The 26,142-nt window shown below is 39.1% G+C and overlaps 1 protein-coding gene across 1 annotated transcript in view; it reads left to right on the forward strand.

Moving 5' to 3' along the window:
- The window catches only part of PARD3 (par-3 family cell polarity regulator), a 548,282-nt gene that overhangs the window by 337,334 nt on the left and 184,806 nt on the right, over nt 1-26,142 (forward strand). Inside the window, 1 exon segment of the mRNA XM_077771780.1 lies at nt 9,712-9,943. Coding sequence (XP_077627906.1) covers nt 9,712-9,943 — 232 coding nt within the window.

Genomic DNA, 26,142 nt, shown 5'->3' on the forward strand with positions numbered 1-26,142 from the left:
GCATGGGCACAACAATGGGGGCCAAGAGACTGGGGCGGCCTCCATGTGGTATCTGGTATCTGTCATCTTCTGTAACACTTACGTTCTTCCTGTGGAGATGGCAGAAGCGAGCGTTTTTGTCTCTCATTTAATCCATCTGGCCTTACCATGTTGTGTGTGTCTGTCTGGATCAAGATGGAGCTTTGTATTCTGGGACCCATTATCTCCGAGGCCCTACCTGTGCTTGACAGGTCAGGGCATCTACAATCTGCTCCCTCTTCTATGCAAATTACATACCCTGCCTGGCTCTCAGCAAGTGGCTTCTGCATCCCCCATAATAAATCAGTTTCTGTTGCTACCAAGAAAATACATGCAATAACATTGCTTTGTTTTCTTTTTGACAAATTTAAGGTTCCTTTTTTTTTTTTTCTGTAAAAAGTTGCCAAATTTTAAGTCTTACTGTCAATACAGTAACAGCTTTTTGTTGGGGTCAGGAAGTGAAACACAGTGAAACCAAATACTTTTATTAATTGTGCCTATTGATTTTAAGATAGATGCAGTTTATAATTTTAAATGTGAAAACTACATGGTTTGAAAACATATAATTGCTTTTGAGTAGCTTTCCCACTTTTCTTATAGCACTCTTATCAAGAGATGAGAAAAGACATTGCTCTAAAATATACATAACTTAGGTTAGCCATATGAGATTTGAAGAAATAAATTTATGGTAGTACATCAACTAATATGAGAGATTCCAGGGTAATTTCTTTTCTTATTAGTTATAAAACAGCATGTTGTATTTGATATCTCCAATTTTGTACCATCAGTATTCTGCACACTTCTAGCCACTTTTCATTACTGGTTACTTGAGCAAAATATGCAAAGTAGGCCTAATTTTATCTTAAGCAAAACCCATTAGATAAGAAAATCTGTCATAAAATTCAGGATAGAGGTTTGTCAGTGCAGTATGGCTGTAAGCATGTGAAGTAGCCAAAGGTATTCTTCACATTTCTTTCTGTAGGTAAAAATTAAGTGAGAAGTACAATGAAAAGTCACATATGAAGTGTTTGAATTATAGAATCCTCATTTTAAATACTTTTTGATAGGGAAAAAGTATTTAAATAATTGACCAAGAGCATACTTGGGAAACTGAATCATAGAATGCATATTTCCTGATTCATCGTCCTGTGATTTTTCTAGAAGGTTGAACTTCCAAATGGGAAAGCCCCTCACACTAAAACTACTTTAAAGTAGTTAAGTGTGTGTTAATGAGTCATGGTACCTAAAATCTGGTATTTTGGCTATAAGATCCTGGGGACCACAGGGTGGTCTAACCGATACTTAAGAAGTAACGAGGTTGAGGGCCATTGTAGTGCACAGGTTAACATGGCACCAAAGGGTGGGCTACCCACTAAGCCTACGTGGATTAAAGCAGATAGGTAGTAGGGAAAAGGCTTCCCAGAAGAGGTATTGGTAGAGATAACTGCCATTGCTTGAGTGGTCTTCACCTGCGTGTGTAGGGAGTGTATGGAACATAATGAGTGAGGACCTTTTCTGGATTGCCATAGTTGGATTAAAGTTGGTGTATATAATGCAGGTGACAGCATAATGAGGAATGAGATTTAAGATGAAAATGGAAAGCAGTTCACAGACGACCTTGTTTAAATTATTTGCATTTTATACTAAGAACCTTAAAGAACATTTGAAGAATTTCAACTAAGAATAGGATTGATGGGGTTGTAGGACAGAGGATGGTTATTGGAAATGGGATGGGAAGTAGCAGTGTTGGTGGCAAGAGAATTAGTTATATGTCAGTAATGAAATAATCCAGGTGAGTAATGATGCTTGGCAGTGCCAGAGAAAAGGAAGAAACCGCGTTTACATGCTTAGCATCTCACACATAAAGATGGATGATGATGATGTGATTTTTTCTCATTAGCACTTGCAGGCTCTGAAGCTTTGAATCATCATCGTACTGTGTAATCATTCCATTACCAAGCTTTCTTAATTTTTCCCCATGAAATCTACTAATTTCACTCCGTCTGTTCAGTCTAACCCAAATCCTCATTATTTAATATCTGAAGTTATTGTTAAGGTCTTCTAATTGGTCCTGCTGTCTCTAGATTTGCTGAGTAAGCTCTGCAATCACATTCTTATTCTCATAGTCCTTCAAGCTTCCATGCTCATTCTTGCCTAGAGCATGCACTCTCCATGACATGTATCTTCCTACTACCCCTGACTTTGCCCCTACCTTCAAATGTATACATTAGACTATCTTCCTTCTTCAGGAAACTATTTCCCAATCAATCTAGCCTTTCCTTGACTTTCTAAAGCCCTAATTTTACAGAATGTCTCTGAGACAATGTAAAGCATTTTTTTAATGTCAAGAAATTATTGTGGATTCCCCAGTATGGATTGGTTGATAATTAAGAACACTGGCTTTTGGGGGACAGCCATTTTGATTTCTCAATAAATAGCAAAATAGAGCATTGTTAGCCATTCACTACTTTATCACATTTGTACATTGTTGTGTTGTTATTTACTTTTGTATTTTTTTTGGTATATGACCTGGAATCTCTTTCCTTAACACTATAAATCATTTTCTATATATTATTAAAACATACAGTTGACACAAAGCTCACTCCTTGATTAAAAGTAAAATTTTTAGTGGAAGTTCCAACAATAGAATTATGAGTGCTACCATTTCGGTTATGTGACCAGTCCATTCGGTCTGTTGAAAGGAAAGCCTGAAGGTTCACTGTACATTGTCCCCATGGAGAGGAAGCAATATCCATTGTGGACCATCATTTGAATGTAAAAATCAATTAGATGCCGAAAGGAAATGTGCAAGGGTTCAGAAAATTGAGGGTATGACCCTCATTGTACTCATTCTGTAGCATTCTCTTGGGAAGGGAAGGATAATGGAGGTGACATTCTACCAGTATCTTCAGGAGCATTTTACCTGCTTCACGTGGAGAGATGCATTAAAGTTTAAAATATAAAGTAGAAGCAAAGAATGGTTTTTAGTAATAAGTCTTAAATTCTTTGGAAGAGTGATCTTCATTCTTTTTGTCCTTTTCTACTTCTTTCTCACTCCAACATAAATGGAGCTGTTTGGTTTTTTTTGTTTGTTTGTTTTTTTGTTTTGTTTTGTTTTGTTTTTTATGGAATGAATATACTTTTAGAATTTGAACTGTCCCAGTTGCTGAAAGCACTTCTGTGATAACACTAGTGTCACATGATTCCTTCATTTCTCTTTCTTCTTTCATGGCCGTACTCTTGGTTCTTCATCATGTCAGTTATTATTCCCACCCCACTTTTTAGTATAAAAGCTTCTTAATTCTTCATGTTTCATGCTTTATGCCAGCTTTTTTTAAAGCATTCTGAAAAAGCTAAGTTTTTCCATTGCCAAGAGCTCATCATTCTAATGTTAAAAGTCAGAGTCCAGAAAAGCAGATCCTGTTATTCGACACCATCTGTATCACTAGCTGTTCATTTTCCACATCTTTCTTCCTTTCCAAAGTCAAAATATTCATCTTAAATAAGAAACAAAAATAATATTTATATCCCCAAAGTTTTGAATCCTGCGTAGGACTTTGCACTGCCTGGGAGTCTGAGAGTCCTCAATTTATTTTTATTACATTTGTTTTTGTTTTGTTGCCGAAGATTAATCCATAGAAGTTGGTAGGGGTCAGTGGATTGGCTGACTGTAGTGAAATTTTCCAATTACTAATGTCTTATTTTAAGTTTTGTTTTAAGAGAATAGATTCTGAAGACTTAGTCATCCTGTGTACAATTATTCCATTTAGTTTCTTGTCTTCTAAAATAAATTGTAAATTAAAAGTATGTGATCTTATCATTAGGTATTTCTAATAGCTAGGGTAGTCCTTCTTAAATGGAGAGCAGTAACGGATACTTTTTCATAAGATTGGCTGTTTGTTCAATCATTCTGCCATTCACTCAACAAATATTTAATGATGCTTCTTTGAGCTGTGCCCTCAGAGGAAAGAACTTGTTTACTGGTGATTAAGAAGTAATATTATCGTTTTCATTTTGTGTTTCTCTGTTTATATCTATTGAGCAATTCATTTATCTCTAGTACAAGTCTGAACAAATCATTTAATTTTAGGAAAGTTGTCAGAGCTATGCAGCACTACATTAACTGCTAACTCTTACACTTTTGATAAATAGACTGTAGGTAGTATTCCGCAGCTGCTCGAAAGTTTGATTTACACAATGTACCTATGAGGATGCTTTCAGCTGCATTTAGTAGAAAATTCAACACAGGCCGGCTCTAACCATGAGGAAATGCACTGTCTTCATTGCTGAACTCTGGAGTTGGGCAGCTTTGGGGACTGTTGATTTCACAGCTCAGTGGTATTAGCAAAGATCCAACATCTTTCCTGCCCTTTTGGCGGCACTATTCACAACTCAGCTTATCCAGAGGATAATTGCAAGGCCCAGAGACTTTTACTTTCCTGTCCATATACAGCAGAAGGGAGTGAGCCATCTTCCCAGTATGGAATATGTCTATGCAGGCTGATCGGGCCATCCTCGGACTAGTAACACCAGACCATTAAATCAAGTGGCAGGCACCCATAGGATGGTATAATACTGAGTTAACTGCTTGGAGCTAGATTGCATTCCTGAACAGGATCAGAGTTCTATTAGGAAAGAGAAAGGGGGAATGTATTGTGGATAAGCAACCCACAGAGATCATTACAGTATCAACAGTAGCATTGCTTCTCAATGGTGGAGAAAAGACTCTCATGACTGTGTAATTTAGAGTGAATTTTTGACAGTAAAATGGTTGTGATAACTAGATAGAAGTATTTATTTATGGCAGGAGCTGCAGAACTTTGTGTTTCAAGTGAAACTTAAAGTCATTTTCTCCATGATCGTTAACATATAAGTGCCCAATCTTTTCCAAACTTCTTGGTGACCCAGTCCTAACATGATACTTTGCAGAACTAAGTAGCTTACTTTGTAACATGGACTAGAATTTTAATTGAGCTGCATTTGCATCTGTTGAAAACATGGTAATTAGGTGTGTTTTAATTGCAGAATGACTATGCTGCATTAAAGAGAAATATGCAGCTTTACATTATACCTTCTTAAAGGAGAAACTTAACAGTATGTACCTTTATAAGTAATCACGTGGTACACCAGTGCATAGAACAGGTTAAAATAGGCAGAAATGTTAGTCAGAAATAGAAATTTCTATTTGTTTGGAAGAAGATAATCATCTTTCTTTGTGTAGGCTATCTGCAAAATGAAATCAAATAATCTGTAAAGATGAACAAAATTAAAGAGGAAAAAGATGTAAAACAGAACATTTAAAATAGATTATCTAAATGTAAGTTTATAATTAGTTCTTGCATTGTAATTTAGTATAGAAACAATAGATCAAGCCATTTACTCCTAATATATTACCAGTACTTTTTTTACTTAAAAAATTATTTATATGAATATTTTTGTATTTTCTTTTAAGTTTAAGGGAATAAAAATATTTTATGTACCTTATTATAAAGGTAGTATTAAATGTACAAAGACTGGCTGACAGAATTTTAAAAATAACCTAATCAGTATATCTGTGACCTTGAATATACATATTTTTAAAAATTAAACATGCCTAACCAACTTATTTATTTTGATAATCACTTTAATTCTGCATAGGGACAAGGCAAAGTGAGAGATACTTACTTATTTTTTATCAAATAATTTTAGAGTTCGAAGCATATATACTATGATACTCTAAAAGAACATCTTATGTTTGTACATATGAAGCCACATATTGCTAAATATTTTTAATTAGTTGGCATTCAGAGGGATTAGTTAAATCAGTACACCCCCAGAAGAGTTTCTGTGATAATGTATTATCTAAATTAGAATGTTCAGAATAAGCATAAAGAATTCTCAAATGTGCAAGTATCATTTTAAAACAGTCCACTTGCTTGGGGCAGGAAACTGAATTAGGATTTTTGATTTTATAAAATGAGGTTACAAAACCCGAAGTTAATAAATAATTTAATACTAATTTTCTCTGTTTCACCCAATTTAGAAAATAAGTTGTATTACATACACCAGAAAATTATTGTGCATATGAAAAGAATTGGCAACAAATATGACTTCAGCATATAGTCAGTTGTGAAGGCACTGCCTTTATTCTATTACCGAGCCAAGAGCCGACATATGCCCTTGTACTTCTGCCAAAACTATTAGGCAGAAAACTAGCAGAACCGCTACTAATACTTCCATTCATGATTTATGATAATGGTTGCTGTGGAAGACTAAGTCATTTACATTTATTGAGCTCATTTTTTGTTTATAGTTTCAGATACTGGAGAGGGTTATAAAATCCATTAGACAATATGTATAGCACTAACAGTAATCACATGAAAGATACTACAAACTGATTAGAGCTAAACCAAGACCAGTAGGCCTTCCCGATGTTGCTGTAGTTGGGGTGCGGCTAGTTTTGTCAGGATTGATTAGAGGAAAATAGGCATTGTTCCGACGCTCTAAGAACAGTGATACCCGGTGATTGGAGAAAACTTTGGTTGGGATAAAGTCATGAATCAGGTTTTCAGGTAATCTTTCACTTGAACCACCACTTGTGAGTAGCTGCTCTCTGCTAGGCAGTCCTCATTTTAGAAGAAGTTTAGAGAATGGGAGGCAGATGTGTAATCATGTCATACGAGAAGTACAATAAAAGTTGGTACAAAGAGTTATGGAAGCATATGTAAATGGAGTTTTGCATATTGGGAACTTTAGAAAATTCACTAGCATCCATTTATCTTTGCTGAATGTACCAATAAACTTGGATCTGATAGTTCCTGAGAACTTCTGAGAATTGTTTTATAATGATTTGGATGATTATCTCAAAGTTAGGTCCACATCTGTTTCCCAAAGGGTTGAAATAGCATTTGGCAGTCAGGTAGACTAGAGCCAAGTTTAAGGGTGTCAGACAAGGTGCTTCAAGCCTGCTAAAGCTATATTCATATTCTGTTGGGTGAGTTGCATTTGAAAAGGCTATGTATAATCAGCAAGTCCATGGGCTAATTGACCAGGATATTCTTTCCCTGCTCTGTGTAAACCAAAAAATTACAGCCTTAACTCAGCATTTATTTGTAAGGCTACTGATTTTAACTAGCATTGCCCATCTGAAGTTGTAACTGACTTCCTTTATCAAATCGTTACCATTCCCATTTATATATTAAGTAACCAAGAGGAAGAAAAGTAAATTAAAAAAAAAATCCTACCAATATCCTTTGGATCAGGAGAATGCTTCACAATTCAGGTAAGCCATTGCAGAGGGAGGCAGACCATTCCAAAGTCAGTTTTTTGGTTGCTAGCCAGTCCCAGAGTTTGTGTACATTTCATCTAGGTTTTGATTGATTTCATCAACTTGAACCACAAGTCACAGCATTAAATGAATACGTAGAATTGACAATAGGTTTCTGAAATACAGTGCTGACTGCTGGAATTATCTTCTGGGCTGACTGTGTAGTGAGTGGGTTATAGATGACCTCGACATGTATTGTATGAAGCATGGAACTGAGCAATCACAAACAGAACTGATGAAAGAAATGCATGAAAGTCTTGCTGAAGTACAACTGTATGGGACATGAGACTAGGAGTCTCTGGGACAGAGACTGGGAGTGTGCTGGCCCCAGACCTTTCTGTTTCCACAGCAAGAAATGGAAGATGTTGGTCTAAATGACCTCCAAAGTACCTTCTGGATTTAGATGTGGTGATGTTTTTATTCTTTAGCTGTACTAAGGCATGACCTGCTGGGATGAGAAATATGTTGGCTCAGTTTTTTAAAAATTTTTTTATGTTTATTTTTATTTTTGAGAGAGAGAGAGAGAGAATGCGAGAGAAAGAATGTGAGCAGGGGAGGGGCAGGGAGAGAGAGAGGAGACACAGAATCCCAAGCAGGCTCCAGGTTCTGAGCTGTCAGCACAGAGTCCAGCACAGGGCTCAAACTCACCAACTGCAAGATTTTGACCTGAGCCGAAGTCAGCATTCAACCAACTGACCCACCCAAGTGCCCCTGTTGGCTCATATTTTTAACCAAATGTGTTAACAAAAGGAATTGGACACTTTTTTTTTTGGTATTATGCTAAGTAACTGACATTTAAAAAAACAAACAAACACCTGTATTACTTTGCAGTGGTCATGCCATTATTGATAGTCATTTCTCAGATTTGTGATGGTTTAATAGCAGAACACTAAGATAACTGAGTTTTTTTAACTGGTCTTATTATATTTCATATTATATATTACTAACTAAAGTGTCCCTTGATGGTGGAGAAGCTAGACTGAATTTCACCTGAAGATACATTAACTTGACTTAGAGGTCAGTTCTTTGTGAAATATTGAGAGGAGGCTTAACTGTTCTATTTGGTTCTGTGTTAGAAGAAGCTCAAAAACATTGATTCACATTTTATTTGTTGACGTAGGAGAATAAAATGACCTCAGAAGTCAAGGGGCAGTCTGAAGCCCCAATAATTCTTATTATATTTGAAAGAAAATCTTAGGCAACCAATCTCAGAAAAGATTTATGAGAGTGACTGTTCAGTATGTACATTTACTGTTTCTTACTTAATATAGAAATTCTTAAAATTCTTTTGGTAGGTGGAAACCTACTTTAGTTTCTTGTCATTCTTTCAAATCAAAAAGTTTGGGGTAGTAGGATGCCTGGCTGGCTCATTCAATAGAGCATGTGACCTTTAATATCAGAGTCATGAGTTCAAGCCCCACGTTGGACATGGAGCCTTCTTAAAATAAATTAAAAAAAAAAAAAAGTTTGGGATATTGAAGTTCCCATGGACCATATGCTTACTAAGTGCTGGTTCAAAGAATGGAATATTCTTATCACTAAGTAGATCATGTATCTGCAAATTTCAGGGGAGTGTGAAGTTATTGATTTACATATTTTCCTGGCTTTATCCACCTCTGTAGATAGACATGCAGAGTTATTTAGGATTAGAAGATATAGTTGCATTTGCTTATGATGTTGACCTATTTAATGGCAATATAAGGAGAAGTTCCAGAAACTATAAAGATCCAATCTTCTCTGTTCAGAAATCACAAGTGGACGTATTTGGGAGCCTGAAGAAAGATGAAATTGGTGTGCTGACTAGTGAATGGCATAGTTTCACAAATTAATGAGGGGCCAAGTTAGATCTACCTTATCTGTATCTATGAGGAAAGGAAACACTTAAGGAACTGCTTGCTTTCTTTGCATTTTGCAATTTCAACCCATGAGGCCCATAGGGTCTATGCTGTGTGACAAGAGCCTACTAATACCTGCAGCCATCCATGCTCTGTATCAAGGAGGGTATTACCCCAAGTGAATCATCGTCTGGCCGGGAAGCGGCTTCTCTCTTTCTGTTGGCACATGATCTTCAATAGGAATACCCTGTGCATGGTAATCATCCACATCACATGTTCTGTTCCCATTTTCCTCACAAGTCAATAGCACAGGGGCACCTGGATGGCTCAGCTGGAAGGGCATGAGACTCTGGATCTCAGTGTTGTGAGTTCAAGCCCGTGAGTCGGGTGTAGAGATTACTTAAGCATTGTAGTCCATGTTGATAGCCAGGCTGTGCAGAAGTAGAAAATGGGGGAAAGCAAAATCTTCCCATATATTTTAGACTCCTTCTCCTTGTTCTTTTAGTTCGCTGTATTCCTTATCCTTGTTTGTGTGTTTGTTTCCCTTCTAAGTGGAAGAAGACACAGAAGAAAGTTCAAGATCAGGGAGAGAGTCTGTATCCACAGCCAGCGATCAGCCTTCACATTCTCTGGAGAGACACATGAATGGAAACCAAGACAAAGGCGATAAGATGGATAGGAGAAAAGATAAAGCTGGAAAAGAGAAGAAGAAAGATAGAGACAAGGATAAAGACAAAATGAAAGCCAAGAAAGGCATGCTGAAGGGCTTGGGAGACATGTTCAGGTAAGTCTTTAACAACCCAACACAGATCATCCCAGAACATACGTGAGTGTGAGGTTAATACAAAATTCGAGAAGCACAGACTTGCAAGCATGACCTCTGAGGTCAGCCGCAAATCTTTTCTCATTTTCAGTCTTTGCTATTGTAATTTCTCCAAGATTTCACTTTAGTTATTTCAGAGTGTTTTCGCAGCCCTCAAGATGAAATCTTGCCAACCATGTAAATAACTATCGGGAGGAAGGAAGGACAAGTCTTCATTTTAGCTATGCAGCAGGGTAAAAGCCCCATGGAGACAAAGGGCTATTAAAGCGGTGTTTGTTCTTTTGTGTGTGTGAACAATGGTTCATTATTTAAATTTAACATAGAACTCCAGTTAGTGGTAGCATTTAAAGGTTCATTAATAACAAGTCTAATAAAAAATGTTGCAAATAGAGCTTCAATTAAGCTGTGTTGATTAATTTAATACTTATTACTTCAGTCTGTAAAGATTTCATTAAATGTAGGCTCTGGCTGTTTCCTGACAGTTGTTTTTGTGCCCCTAAATTATACTCTGGGATTACTTAGCATATCGGTTTTTACAAATCATTGTTACACAGTAAAAGTGACAAGTTGTTCAGAAGTTGCACTGAAACTCTCCCATAAACGTTTGTCTAAGGTGATTTATAATATTCAGGCATTTAATGTTAAATATAAAGATTGCTTGATTGTTCCATAAATTAAGCCCCTAAACATATCAAGATGATGGTTTCAAATTGAAAACATACAACGGAGCCACTTGACTCTTCAAAAAGCAGTTACCCTGTATTAGGAATCCCTTACTTTTAACTTTTTTTAATTGCAAAATGAGAACAAGAGTTTTTATTTTCATGGAATTTCTTGATTTATGATCCTGAGATTGACCTCAATAACTCAGGGAGTTAAAGATATGTCAGGCCTGAAACGTTGAGGACTCAGGGCACAGCCTGCAGGCCACACAGCACAACAGATGTGCTCCGTACACGTCTGAATAAATCGAGTGCCCAGAAGAAGTAAACTATAGACATAGGTAACACAAAGCCTGCGCTGTTAGCTGCTTAAACTTTAATCTGAATACAATGGGATTTCCATCTCCGATGCTTCAGGACATTGGGTTTACATGGTTTTACATTAGAGTTTTTCTTGTTTATATACTACTCCTGAATGTTTTTTCAGTCAGGTCATCTTTCTTCACTATATTTCATGTCCGAGAACACTTATGGAATGAAATTGCTCTAACTACCACTGTATTTTAGTTTCTGTGTTAGCCAGGAGGCGTTTCCTTCTGTCTATGCAAACTGACAGCTCAGAAGCTGGCCCCACCTAACACACAGACAGAAGGCCATTGCCCATCCATTAAAATTTAAGGAGTATATGCTACTGTCGTCTTTTTTTTTTTAATTTTTTTTAATGTTTTATTTATTTCTAGGAGAGAGAGAGAGAGAGAACGTGAGCAGGGGAGGGTCAGAGAGAGAGGGAGTGACAGACTCTGAAACAGGCTCCAGGCTCTGAGCTGGCAGTCAGCACAGAGCCCGACGCGGGGCTCGAACCCACGAACCGCGAGATCATGACCTGAGTGAAAGTCGGATGCTTAACCGACTAAGCCACCCGGGCACCCCGCTACTGTCTTCTTTAAATGAGAGAATACAAAAGGGGATGTTACCTCCCGAGACTTACACATTCAACAGATGTGAAGTCTCATCCAAGTACCCTCCTGAAGTCTCACTGAAAGCCAATGGCTTATTAGTTTTCCTCCATCAGACAGCAGTTATCTGATAGATCTAGTGTTCTGTTCTTGTGGAATAAAAATAAGCATACTTCTAGTTTGTTTTTATGAAATATGTTATAAATTATTTCATTACAAATTATTTTTTCCATAACTTACAACTGCAGAATAAGAGAGGCCGTCTGGTAGATGTTTTCCTTTTGGGGCCAGAGGAGTGGAGAGTGTGAGGGCCGTGGGGACATGTATGTTTCAAAGAGATCCTGACTTGTAACCCAACAACCACCTTTTTTGCTAAAAAGTTCTATAAAATACTATATGATGTTTTCTCTAGATCAAATTCTATGGATTATACCTGCAACCTGCAGTGAAAGCCAGCTTTGTGATTCAGAAGTTGACCCATTTGTAATTTCAAAGGCCTGCATATTTTCAGAAACCAACTTATCTGTTAAGTGAAGGGGCTAAAGTTGTTTTTTTCCCCCCTAAAAAATAAGCTTGCTTTCTCCCAACATTTAAGAGTAGCTATTAAAGAAAATCACTGATATTCCTACTTTTCTGGGAACGTAGCACCCATTGTTTGCTAGAACCACCCACACTGGCTTGTGAGAGGGCTCAATGTTTAGAAATTTTGCAAACAGTTGTTAAACACAGCCATTATAAAATTTAAATAAGTTTGCTAAAAATCAAAAGCAATAGTCAAAATTCACCACTTCCTAATTATTGTATCATATTTTACCCTGATCTCTGCTTTTGAGGTTATCTACCCCTTATGCACTGTCGCGGGGCAAATACTTTATGCTGGTACATAAACAGCTGTCCCCAACCCCACCTTTAGGACATCATGCTGCCAGTTTAAAATCAGCCATTTCATGGAAATGTATGAGTTCTGCCAAACAAGTTTCTTCTTCTAGGAGAACAACACACCACCAAGTGAAGAATGTAAAGGTATCTTAAGCAGCATCTCAGTATCATGTCTGGTTTTCTTGAACACGGCTGTCTTCCATTTGGTTGTAAACCATTGCTTCAGTCCTTTGGGAAATGGTTGAAGCTTGCCAAACACTTCTCCTTGAAAATGATATGAGAATAATTTATTAAACATAAAATAAGCTTTTTGTCTGATTGGCTATTGGCTCTTAATCCTTCCTTCATGCAGTTATTTTATGTTCTGATAATTAAAGAAGACTCCTAAAGGATTGTTAGATTTTTCAAAACATTTTTGTAACTACCTTCCATGCTTATTGAATCTGACTGTTTGAGACTAATACATTCGCAGGTTGATTCTTTCATAAAATTTTCTTTTTTAAAATAACATAGGGGAATATAGTCTGGGTTTAAAATTAGTCTCTTCCTTTCTTTTTGTTCTCTTAAGGAAATGGCATGTGATTTCCTTAGCAGTGTTGCTTTTAAATAGCTTAAGCAAAATGTGTATGTGCACATACATTTCTTAGAACAGTCTGTAAGGACTTTCAAGTGCAGCTGCCCATTGTAGGCCTGAAGTACAAAGCAGAGATGTGCGTGTGCATTTGTGTATGTGTTGTTATGATTTTGTTTCTGTTTTTTGGTTCAGATAAGAAAGAAAAAGCTAAGGGGCAGGGACATTAGATACTGGGAGTCTAGCTTTCTAGGCATTTGAACTTTTCTCTTTAGTTGCTTGAGAAAGTAATAATGTTTTCCTTCAAAAACAGGCTCACAGGTTCTCCTTCCCACCATCCCCCTCCATGGTCTCGCAAACACACATACTCTATTTCTATCCCTATAGATTGTCTGTGATTTGGGATTAACTTTGATAAGGGCCAAATATATGGACCCTATTTTTAAAATGGCGCCAAAGGAAACCATGGCACATTGAATAGGTATATTTCTCAGGATATACAGATGTCATGGTTTTCACATATGGTGGTCACAAAGATGATTTAATTATTGACAAACGGTGCTAGTAAAGAATGTTATGAGTCATATGAACCAGTCTTCTGTTTATAAGTGGAGTATATGAAGTGCAAAAGCTGTCTTAATGTATGCTTTAAATTGCAAATTCAAATCTATGTGAAATTGCAAAACAAATGTAGAGTGTTTCATGTTTGTAAGATTCTCCATGTATATATATATATACTACGTCTTCTTTTGCACATACGGAGCTCCTGTTGCCTTAATTAAAATGGCTTTGTATCTAAGAAACCGGAGTGTGCTTGCTAAAATAGGTAAACATGACTTGTCAGTGTAATCATCCTTTGTGCAAAGTGCAGAGCAGAGGGAAGGTCCAAAATTTTGAGTCTTTGTTTATGTTTGATTCTCAGATGCTTGGCTATTCAAATTGAATATTTATTCTTAGATATTTTTGAGAATTCTACAATTCTATGAAATAGTCACTAAAGAGGGAAGGAACCAAATCTGTCCTTTAGAAGGAGAGAGATCTATTATTTAATATCTTAAATGTGTTCATTTTTAAAGGAGAGCCACGGCATTATTCAGCAACATGCTTTTGCCTTAGTTTCCATCTTCAAATTGAAATAATCAACAAGATAATAAAACCCAATATTAGGACAATATATTCTCAGACAGTAAAGCATTAAAAGTTACGTGTTGCCCTTTTTTCAGCCGTGGAGTAAGTACAATTTGATATTGCTTTGCTGAAAGATTAGAACTGTTATCTTTTGAGTGTTGTGGAATTGTATCTACGCTAAAACTAGAGGTTCTTAGAAATGACCTTACTCTGTACCCCTCAGATTTATTTTGTGCTTTCATCCATACGTGAGAGCTGAGGACCTATCGCTATGGAAGGCTAAAGCCAAAGTAATGTTACAATATTACCATTAAAATTGAATCCTCCAATTACCTTTAAAATGATTATCTGGGTCCCTGCAGCATTGTTTTATTCAGTTCTGTGAGAGGTAATAGGTAATTTAGTTTGAAACCTTGTTTGGTTGAAATCAGATACACTGCTCTCTTTTCCCTTTTAGAAGATGATAGTTTTCTGAACACAATGAACATGATCAGATTTTAAAACTTAATGTTGTAGTTTGGATTACACTCTTTAGGCTTTGGGAGAATAACAAACAGGAATGATTGTTGCTTCCCTTACTTGTACTTACTAACTGTGTTGTCTATACCGTGTTTCTCATCTAGCCTTGCCAAACTGAAGCCTGAGAAGAGATGAACAACAAACCAGATTCAAAAAGGTCTTTGAGAAGCACATATTGCACAGTCGATTTTTAAAACAAACAATAAATTTACTTTTAATGAATTCTTAGTGGCTGTTGACGAATTTTGTTTACGACATCAGCAGTTTTGATGGTTTAGTAATTTTCATATTAATTAATTTGGAACTTTTTCATCTTGATTTTGAGCTTGGGGGTTTAAATTACTGCTTGAAAAGGCAGAGAGTGTTTTTCCTATCATTTTTACTAGCCCCTTTTCATCGCAGAAAACCATAGTCTAGCTGCTGGCGTATTCAGAAATCATCAGCACACACCAATCAGATGTTGGAATCTGCTTTCGAAATGATGTAACATACCAGTTTGGTTTCTTGTGCAACACGGTGGCTGAGGACACAGCCAGGTGGCAGATCAGCAGTCGAAGGGCAGTGAGGTGTGTGGGTTGGGATTGTCACCCATCAGATGATGACCAAATTGGCTGGTTTATAAGGTACTTTTTCATCACAAGGTTACAGGGTTTAAACAAAGAATGAGGGGTTAGGAAAATATCTGTGCTTTCCTTACCTGTGTTTGGGGGTGGCTGAACCAGCAAGGCCTTCCTGAGGAAAAGTTAGAGATACTCTGGCAAATAGGAATTCTGAGATCTGCTGCGGCCACAGGGAGTTGAGAGCACACACCTTTTATACAAATGTTTCTGGCAAGAGTCTGCCTCACCAAGTGATGCAATCATAGCTCTGTGAATGTGCAGGTTGATCCGAGACTGTCCATACTTTAGAATGAAGGTTTCTGCTTATAAGAAGCCTTACCTGACAATCTCCCCATTCTTCACGTCTTCATACTTGCAGAGAAGACTCCATCTAGTTAGCTTTATTCTCTGCGAATGTTGGAATTATATCCTACTTAAAAATAAATGTGATGAAGAAAGAGAACCATTTAATAGAGGGTGTTGAGAGTTGGGTTGTGTGCCTGTGAGGATACAACTCTGCTCAGACGTGGTAGCAGCTGCAACCTGGCCTCACCTCCAGCCCCTCCAGGCAAAAGCCCTCACCTGTACAGCAGGAAGGAGGCACCCATAACAGTGTTTATTTGTTCATGTCGGAAATATCAGGGCTCGTAGATTTTTATGGCTCAGGCCTAATTGCCCTGCGGATTAATGCGACCGGTTTCACATTGGTAAAATGAAATGACATTCTGTATAAGCTGCTGGTGACTTAGGGAATGCAGTTAAAATACACCTGCAGAAAAGTCTGCCCATCTTTATGAAATACAGATGCAGTACTTTGTAATAGAAAAACAAAGGACTCGGAAAGAGAGAGTTTGCATAATTTTACTTGCTTTCCTGTTTGTTAGCTGGACAGAGACCAGCCCCTTTGTATGAGTACCCATACAGGGAGGATTCTTCGGAATAAGTTTCAAATTTGTAAATCCCAAGGACTTAATGTATGCTTCTAATTTGAATGGGAACAGAGATTACTGTTTTTAACACAGGAAAATACGTGTCTCAGACGGATCTGTTAGCAGAGACAAGTTCTAGGGTAGCCGATATCATATTCTTCTAGAATTCTTCTTTTTTCTTGTTAGCAGTTTTAAATAGAGGCCCTCTGACATCCACAGCACTGCAGCTGACTGCGAGGAAGCCAGAGGAGGCACCAAGCATGACAGCGAGGCCTCTCTAAGACCTTTTCTGATGTTCTTTAACGCTTCTTTTCCACAGACCTGCGGCATGAATATAGAACGCAAGTGTCAAGGATGACACCTACTTTATAGTCTCTGTAAAGCAAACCTTTTCGTAAAAGAAATTTTTGACAGTTCTGAGATGCTAAGTCAATTTCAATTCCAGACGGTGTAGAAAATGGAATCTTTTTCTCTGCAATTGATGTGAAAATTGAAGGCTAGTGACTATTCACTCTCTAATAACACAGGGTAAATAAATACTATCACACCATTGAAAAATGTACTGGAAGACAGGGCAGGCTAATGACATTTACTACAACATATATTGGAAATATGCTTTCTGAATTGTTTTTATTTGTTTACCATTAGAAGTTCTATATCTTTCACATTAAATATAATGGATCCAAGTACCTGGTATTCCTAAATATATTTTTATCAAGCCACAAATTATTATACAAAGATAATTGTTTGACTCTTTCAAATACTCTTTTAAAGAATTCAGTGGGGAAGTGACCTCTGACATAATTGAATGTTGGATGGCTTTCTTCTGACCTGTTTAATAATAGCCAATTCAGAAACAAAAGACTAAAACTGGATTAAATTTCATATCGTATTCACATAACCATGTCTCCTGTTAACCTTTCTACTTATATGCTTTTTAGAATGGATGCGCTTCAAGCTAAGGCCAATACCCTTAGAACCATTCCGATCCTCTCTTGCTCATTCGGCACTTTGCTCTAGCAATGCCCTCCCTCTCCGGCATCAGCAAGGCTTACCCTTCTGTACTGGATCATTCTCTTTGTCCTATACTGTGATGTTATTTCCTCCATCTTAGAGGAAAGTCTATCTTAACCTTCCTACTTCCAGCTACTACCTCATATTCTCTCTGATGCATCGTAACAAACCCTTTGATAAGTTTGTATTTGTTTTCTCCATTTCCCTATTCTCTCTTAAACTCCCTTTGGTGAAGCCTCACCCCTCTTGGCTCCACAGATTGTTCTCATGCGAGTCACCAATGACCTCATTGGTGAGTCTTCCCTGTGCCTCCTTACCTCACCTTGGTCTGCCCACAGCACTTGGCACGTTGATTATTGCTCTTTGAGTGCTCCCTTGCTGGGTTCTCTGCCTTCCTTTCTACCCACTGTAGTTGCATCTCCTCTGTCAGTTCTGTGCCATGCTCTGTCCTCCAGATATTGGAGTGCTCCCGAACTGTGACCTTACCGCTCTTCTCATTTTCTCTTTTCAGTAACACAGAATTTTTATATTCTTAGGAAACAGAGCCTCTGGACCCTAAATACAGTCTATGGGCAGATGACTGCCGGATTCACATCCCCTGCCTGGGCATCTTCTTTGAACTCTAGATTTATCAGTCTTACAACTTCTTCACATGCTTACTTGACTTTCGACACTTAGCATGATCCCGACTCAGTTTCAGATAGTGTCTCTATTTGACACTGTTCTGTTTTTCCCAGTGTTCCCGTCTCAGATAATAGCAGCTGTGTTTTTTTCACTTGGTGAAGTCTAAAACCTTCAAGAGATCCTTGACTCCTATGTTTTCCGTACATTCCACATCTAGTTTATTGATGTACAAAAGCAAAAGCCTTTTTGGTCTATAATTTCTATAAAACCCTGGTACTTTTCAGTACCCGCATCCTCTGTCTCCTGGATCCCCCCCAGCACTCTTCCTGCTTCCCCACTGCGTCCGTGCAATACATTCTTAACACTGCAGCGAGAAGCCATGTCTTTGCCGTCCTCCCCAGCAGCCGTCCAAGTCATTCAGAGGAAAGGTCAAAATCCGTAGAGTCGCCGTCGGGCCCTCCAGGACTTGCCTGCCATCCCCAGCCTCTCTGACCTCATTCCTCCTCCTCTCGCCTTTGCTAAGGTTCCTCCAGCTGCGTATTGGCCTCTCTTCCCTCCACTGTGGGTCCACTCAAGCCTTTGTCCTTGCTCATCTCTCTACCTGAAACCATCTGTTCTCAGATACCCACAGGTTGACGTAAGTCAGCTTTTCAGGGGGACAGGCCACCCTCCCAAACAGCACTCCCTCCCACCACGACACTTCCTTTCCCACTTTTTGGCCTTACTTTTCTCCTTTGCACTTACCGCCGCCTGATACCAGATGTGTCACACTTGGTTTAATCATTGGTTGACAGCCATCAGGGTTTGGGAACCCTTTTCTCTATGTCTCCAGCAGACAGCCTGGTACACAGTCAGTGCCCAGTTGGTGCAACAGATGCCAGGTGGCCCGTATGCCCAACCTCCAGCCCGGCTCTGCCTCTATGCCTGAGACCTCTCAGGCCATGCAAGGAAGCTCTGCTGTGTGCAGGACTGCCAGGAAAGCCCTGCGGCAACACCGCCTTAGAGCAGCCATCACCCAATAACTCACCAAGCCACTCCCAGAGCACTCCCATCCCTGTGGCCTACAGGGTTACGTGCTCAGGTGGTGTGGTCCTCAGACCTGGAGCTCAGCAGGACCTGGGAGCCTGTCGGAAATGCAGAATCCTAGGCCCCAGCCCAGACCTCCCGCCATCAGAATTTGCAGCCCGACAGCCCTAGAGATTCCTGTGCACGTTCCAGGTGGGGAGGTCAAGCAGCCTCTTCCAACTGCTCCCAGGCTTTGCTGCAGGCCTGAGCTCCCTTGGCCACAGGGGTAGCAGGCTTGAGAACACTCCTTTTGGGCATCTTTTCCTCCCGCCCCCAGTCATGTCTCCACTCCCTACCATTCTGTTATCCCACTGCCTCGAATTCTTGTCTCAGGATCTGCTTCTGGTGAAACCCAGGCTCAGATGTGTTTGTCAAATGAATAAATAAATAAAGTTCCTAAAGTAAGTGGTGACAGTGTATGTGCGGAATTTCGGCCTGGAGTAATTCTGCAATTTATGACAAGCCATCACACCAGGGCAGTGCTGGTACTTGCTCCCATCTTTGGAAGATGATGTCACTTCTGAAGCCTGTCTGTAACTGAGCAGACAGTCCCCAGAGAGCAGGCCTTTTCACGCTCCAGAGGTCTACATCATGTCATTTGGTTTATTGTTTAAGTTACCATTTTCCCTGCTCTTGGTAGCCATAAATGATTTACGTATTCTCTGTTACATCACACTTTAAAAAAGATGTAATTTCCAAATTAAACCTTTCATGCCAAGAGTCCCCAACCTTCAGGCTTTGGGTTGTATAGTTGAGGCACGCAAGCAAAGATTAAATGCTAAAACTGCTCTATTAATGCCTTCCTAAGCCTTAGACTATCAGGCTCAGGAGATGCTGTAAGATTCTGTCCATAACAGAAGTCAGAACCATTGTTTTTCTTTTCACCAGCTTCTGGAGCAGCAGCTGCAGAGAATGAGCTGGTGAAAGGGTCCCTCCCTTCTGAAGACCATGCTCACATAGGTTTAAGTACCTCAGCACCGGCAGGTGCCACCACCCATAGATGGCACTCTGGAGTTTTCTCTTTTCCCTACCTGCCCTAGAGGGGAGGACCCTTAGCAGAGCATCGAGGGCCCAGCCGCTCCAAGGGCCTGGGACGTTCCTGATTCTTACATGACATGTAGTTTGGGGGTGGGGACAGTTGCACCTCATTAGTTTCTCCTTCAATACCATCTTGAATAATTGTAACTTACATCTCTTCTGTGTTGAAAATGGCTCTTTCTCTCTGGTTTACATAACAGTTTCAGTCCTTAAAAAGAAAGGAAAAGAAAAGAACAAGTTTACAATTAATTCTTTGTCCAAAGGAATAGGGACTTTGAACTGAACTGACACTAACTGCATAATATCCCTACTTTCTGTAGTGAAGTTTCTCTGTTTTTTTTCTTCTGTTTCTAACTCTTGAGTTATCCATTATCACCTCTTGGCACATGTTTCTGATTTTGTTGGGTAACATGCTGGTCATGAGGACTTCCCTAAAGAGAAAAAGCATTCCTTATGTGTTGTACTTCCGCCAGTACTATAATTAGCACTAGCACATTCCATTTATGGAATGTTGATATTGGGGAACAGTCTTCTAAGAACATTATTTCAATGACCTATTGAATCTTCATTAATATCCCTGTAGGGTAGGTACTCTCTTTAGTCCCATTTTGTAGATAAACTGAACACAGAGGTCAGGGAGGTACTGATGGCCAAGGTCACAGAGGGGTCCAGTGGTAGAGCTACACTAAATTTGAACATTGGTCCACCCTTAGGGCCATGTTCCTACCCACTCTGCTGGACCAAGTGACCCTTCCTAGCCTCTTCCAATGTGTTGTGCTGCCCTAAGACCAGTATGAGAGCCAGGATTGCTATGAGGTTAATCATGTGCAGTGGCATTGCTATGTAGCTATGAAAACATAGAGATCCCTATTGCTAGCTGGGAAATGTGGAAGTTAGTATCCTTTAAGCTTGACTTTTAATTTTTGTTCCTATTTGATTTCTTAACATCCTCTGTCTATGGTCCTTTACTCTCCCAAAATATTTCTTAAGGACTCAGGAAACTTTATTGCTAATTTAAAAATTACTAGTTGCCACATTTATTCCCCCACACCTGACCTTCAAACCTGTCTACACTGTATCCTGAATATCAGTGATGATTTAGGGGGAAAAAATACAAGATTAACATTGCCCCTGCTCTCTTCTTTCAAGATGGCCATATAGTCCTATAAATGCTTTAAGTCCTTTACCGTTTTTATTCCTCATTTTTCCCTTACCGTATACCTTCATGTACCACAAATCTTGCTCCACTCCTGCTATTTCTTTTATTTTCTCCTATTAAAATAATCCTGAGGCCATTCTTTTTCTCAGAAGGTTTTCACAGTCTTTATTTCCTCTGTGAATCTTCTGATGTTTCCTATCTTCTTGTCACTTTCTCCCACGCTCGGTCAGTGTCACCTGGATCAGCAAACTTGCCAGAGCCTTGAATGTGCCATAGAGACTGTGGCTCAGCCTTTAGGGCCCTGCCTCTTTGAAGACAAGTCGAGCTTGGGGCTGCCTGCCTCTCGGGCACCACGGTGCACTGTGTCTGTCTTGATCTTCATACCTGGCCTTGGCAGATTTCCACTGCTGCTTATAGAGAAATAATCTTTTATCTAATCCGTGCTTTTATAACTGCTTTAGTCATTAGGAAGGCATCCCAAGTTTACTAGAATTTCAGGTTTCTTTTTTTTTCTTGTATTTGTTTTTAGGGTATAGTGTTAAAAAAATTTTTTAATTGAGAAAATCATAGCATCAATTTAATCCTAGGATAGGTTGATTCTGGAAGGTTTTTTTTCTAAGAGTTTTTTTGTTTTGTTTTTACATTTATTTATTTTTGAGAGACAGAGCACAAGTGGGGGAGGCAGAGAGAGAATGAGACACAGAATCCAAAGCAGGCTCCAGGCTCTGAGCTGTCAGCACAGAGCCCGACACGGGGCTCAAACCCACGAACCGTGAGATCATGACCTGAGCTGAAGTTGGACGCTTAACCGACTGAGCCACCCAGGTGCCTCTGGAAGTTTTAAGAAAGTAAACTCTGGAGCCACTGTAGAAAGGTATTCTAACAGGGTAGACATTTTCCTTTGATGATCTTTCTAGAACATAGCAACAGCAGATGCTTAGAGCATAGTAACAAAACACTGATAATCATTTATGTAGAACGTTGTCTGCTATACATATAGTTGTCCTAGCCACACTGGGGGAAAGGTGATTGCCTGAAAATAAATCTGGTTTGGAGCATCCCAACATTCAGGTAAGTATTTGCAAATGAGCAGTAAATCTCCTGATGGGCAATCATATTTCAGCACTTAATGCTAAGTATCCTATTAAAGATTAACTTTCACTGCTCCTCTGCAAATGGGCTGGTGAGAGCCGCAGATCTGGAGCCCAGGAAGTCTGCAGCCTGTGAAGTGTAGCCTGGTACTGCACATGTCTTACATGGGTGCCCCTGGCAGGAAGAGCTGGTTTCCTGAGTGGGGGTGGAGGGGGTGGGGTGGGTGCCTGGCCCTGATCACTGTTCCCGGGAACTGCTTCCTTCTCCCACCATATCCAGTCCCCACTTCCCTCACTCTGCCAGCTATGGTAGTACCTACTCTGAGGCAAGCCCAGGAAAACATGCACCCACATGCCTTATGCAAAGAATAACCAGGGTGTTCCGGTAGCTTCTGAGGGTTTTACTGCTTACCTGGCAGAAATCATTTCTAGTGGTGAGCAAGTGGAGTTTTTCTCAAGGCTGGTTATGTAGTGTATATGATTTCTTAGTAATTTAGAAGTAAAACCATCAATTTGTACATCTGACAAGTGTTCACTGGAGGCCTACTGTATGCTGGACACCATCCTATGTGTCAGGGATTTGGGTGTGACAGAGAAGATGAGACACCACCACGGTGACCCTTGAGGGGACAGCGGGGCTTTGGGCCAGTGCAAGCAGCCCAGACTAGGAGTCAGGAGATCTCTCTCCAGAAGATGGTGTTACAATGAGATTCAAAGATGTTTTGAGTTCTCTTTTTCAAGGGAGTTTTAGGGAAAAGGAGCATTTTGCATTACTGGGACTCAGACTCTTGACCTGATCCTCGGTAAGAAACCTCTTTTACCTTGCAGCCCAGCAGACACACACACACACATGCACACACACACACAAGCAACTAAAACAAACACTTCACCAAGTAATACTTGCCCTTCCTCTGTGTGGTGTGCTCTGATGCACCTGGCTGGAAGGCCCCGGCGGGTAGTGGTTAAGAGCCTGGACTCTGAAGTTAGATCGCCTAGATCCAAACCCCAGCTGTACACTCAATAGCCTTGTGCTTGGAGCAAGTTAACTAACCTCTTTGTGCTTTACTTTTCTCAGTTGTAAAGTATGGATAAGAGTGGTACCTGCCTCACACCATTGTTTTGAAGCCAAAGTGAGTTAATAATATATACAAAGCACCTTAGAACCCCTCCTCATACAGAGAAAGAAAGCACTATATAAATGTTAGCTGCTCTTGATATTACTATTATTCTGTAATTCACTTTTTTAAAAAAAATGCTAGGTGAGTCCTACTGAATCAATTTTACACCCTTTAATGGGTTGCAATGCACAATTGAAAAATATTATTTAGATGGTGGAAATGCTTTAGGTTTGCAAGGCTGGGCTGGGGTTTGGGAGGGGTGGGGGGAGGAGCTTTTGGGGATGCAGGTGGCTACTCATAATGGACTCATGATATAGTTTGTACCTGATGTTAAGAATAAAGAGAAGCCATTGAAGAGAATGGCTTGATAAATTTACATTTTTTTTTTTTTAAATTAAAAGATGGCTATAACAGCAGTGTGTGAACTAAAGAGCCGCCCAGAGCGTGTGCCAAGAACTCTACTGGGCAGCTGTTGCAACAGTGATGCCAGCCATGGTGGTGGCCTTGGGGACAGAGATATGATATGTGTTTCTCAGGAGGAATCTAGTGGGCCTGGTGATTTGATAGGTATAAAAAGTAAGAGAGAAAAAAAACAGAAATCCTATGGTTTTGGCCTGATGAGCGAGATTGATAGTGGTACAGGAACTAGAAAACCCTGGAGGAACATGGTATTGGCGGAAATGGGACATGGGGACTCTGACTTGTGCGTGTCTGCAATACACCCTGTAAGGGTGGCTAATGAGCAGATGTGGGAGGAGGGGCTGTGAGATTTGAAGTCCAAGTCAGAAAAGGTGACATTTGAAGCCATGGTAGTATTCGTGGAAGGGCTGTCTGGGACATGTGGGTGCAGGGAAGCAGGAACAGGTGAAAGCCAGAGTTCTGAGGACCCTTCAGCTTAGGGCGGGGAATGGGGTGTGGAAGCTTTTGGTGACCTAGGAGAGGCTGCTACCGATAGAAGGAAACCAGAAGATTATGGTCATTAACACCAAGGCAAGAATGTTTTTTTATTAATTAGAAGGATGTGATCAACAGCGTTTCTGCTGAGGAGTCACAAGTACTCATGGCCTTGGCTGCATAGGAATTACTAGTCTCAGTAGATGTCGCTGGACCAATTTTGAATGGTTACCTATCTTACATCAAATACCTTAGTGTTTCTGTGTGATGCCAGTAGAAACAGAATCTCTGGACATAATACTTGTTCTAAGTTCAGGATATCATATGTTAATCCCTGTTTTAAGAAGCAAGCTCTTTTTTTCCAGTACTCTCTACACACAGAAACCCCTGCCAGATTTCTGTATTTTCGAGCAACAGAAGTAACATTTTAAGTGATACATTAATCCCAATTGCAGATTTTCACAAAGAATTACAGAAATTAGGATATGAGAGATTTTTTTAAGTAAATTGTTACCAAAATATAACTTGGAAGAGAAGCAAATTTAATTATTGGTTTTGTCCACTCTGGGATCACTTCTTCCTTCAGTGGTGAGAGGATTTCTTGTTCCCTCCCTCTACTTTATCTTTTCCCCTATGTGTTGGCAGGTGTGTCACTGCTGAACATGTCACCAGAGTAGGTGTGATCCCAATGACATCAGCTGCTCTAAATTATGATAATACTTTAGTTCCAGTTTTCTCTCATGTTTACAAAAATAGAGAAGTACCTGGGTCAGATAAATAGCTTACTTCCTCAAAATGCCAGCTTTAAAATTACTTGTTTTAAAAGCTTTTTTAAAAAAAATTGTGACATTTAACCATTTAACACATAAGTAGGGTCCTTACTCTATGCTTGCATACATTTTCAGACCGTGTTTCTCAGAACCAATTTTCTCGAGTTTCATGAGTGCCTCCATTCCTGTAGCTTCAAAAAAAAAAAAAAACTTGAATAGACTGAAATTTACAGATATCTTTGTGTTTCAAGGCAACACTGTTCATCTTTTATGTTCTATCCAAGGGGATATAAAGTTGTGGATACATTCAAACTATTAATGCTTTATGTAAACTATTGAAATTGGTATATTGAGCGTGTGCCTATTATTTTTAGTTTGTTGCCTTTTCTGAAGGGTTCCTGGCTGTGCTCTGCCTATCTGCATCATTTTTAAAACCTTTTTATTATTTTTTACAGGCATATTTAATATCATCAATCATTCTATGTATTATGCACTTTATAGTCATTGTTGCGTTCAAAATCATTTCAACTAGATTTCTTGCTGGAAATATATTTCCCATGGAAGTAGAGAATTCTGATGTATTTCCTGCTGTGACACAATTTCGATTTCTTTTATATTTTCAATAATAAAATGTTATAAATGAAGTATTATCTTTTAAAAAGTAGAAAATGAAGCTAGTTAGCTATTGTTTGGTCATAGATACCATTACGGTCTTTAAATAGGTTACTCCTAAGATTTTAGATCTGCCCTCTCAATTTTAATGAGCAAATAGAGAAATATAACATTTTCCCTATGGAACTCTTTTTTTGGAAAGGTCCCTTATTTAAATATAATTTTATCTATATGGGTCTTATTACCTTTGCTATAAAAATTTTTGTGCTACTCTTAGAGTAGACCCTTATTCTATTTCGTCTGACAAAATTCCTTTGAACAGTATTTTTCTTATGAGATGGAAATTATGTAATTCACTAAGCAGAATGTTCATACTATTTCCAGGTATTCTGGTCAGCATGGGAAAATACCTTTTCATTTAGAAGTGTCCTCTGCTGCTGTATACACATGCAGCTGAAAGGCAGCCATCTAATTTAGAGAGAAGACACTTATTAACAGCCAAAATAATAGAGTGTGTGAAGGCATCTCTAGT

Source organism: Crocuta crocuta, unplaced genomic scaffold (assembly GCF_008692635.1).
Source record: "Crocuta crocuta isolate KB4526 unplaced genomic scaffold, BGI_CrCroc_1.0 scaffold457, whole genome shotgun sequence".
NCBI classification, from domain to species: Eukaryota; Metazoa; Chordata; class Mammalia; order Carnivora; family Hyaenidae; genus Crocuta; species Crocuta crocuta.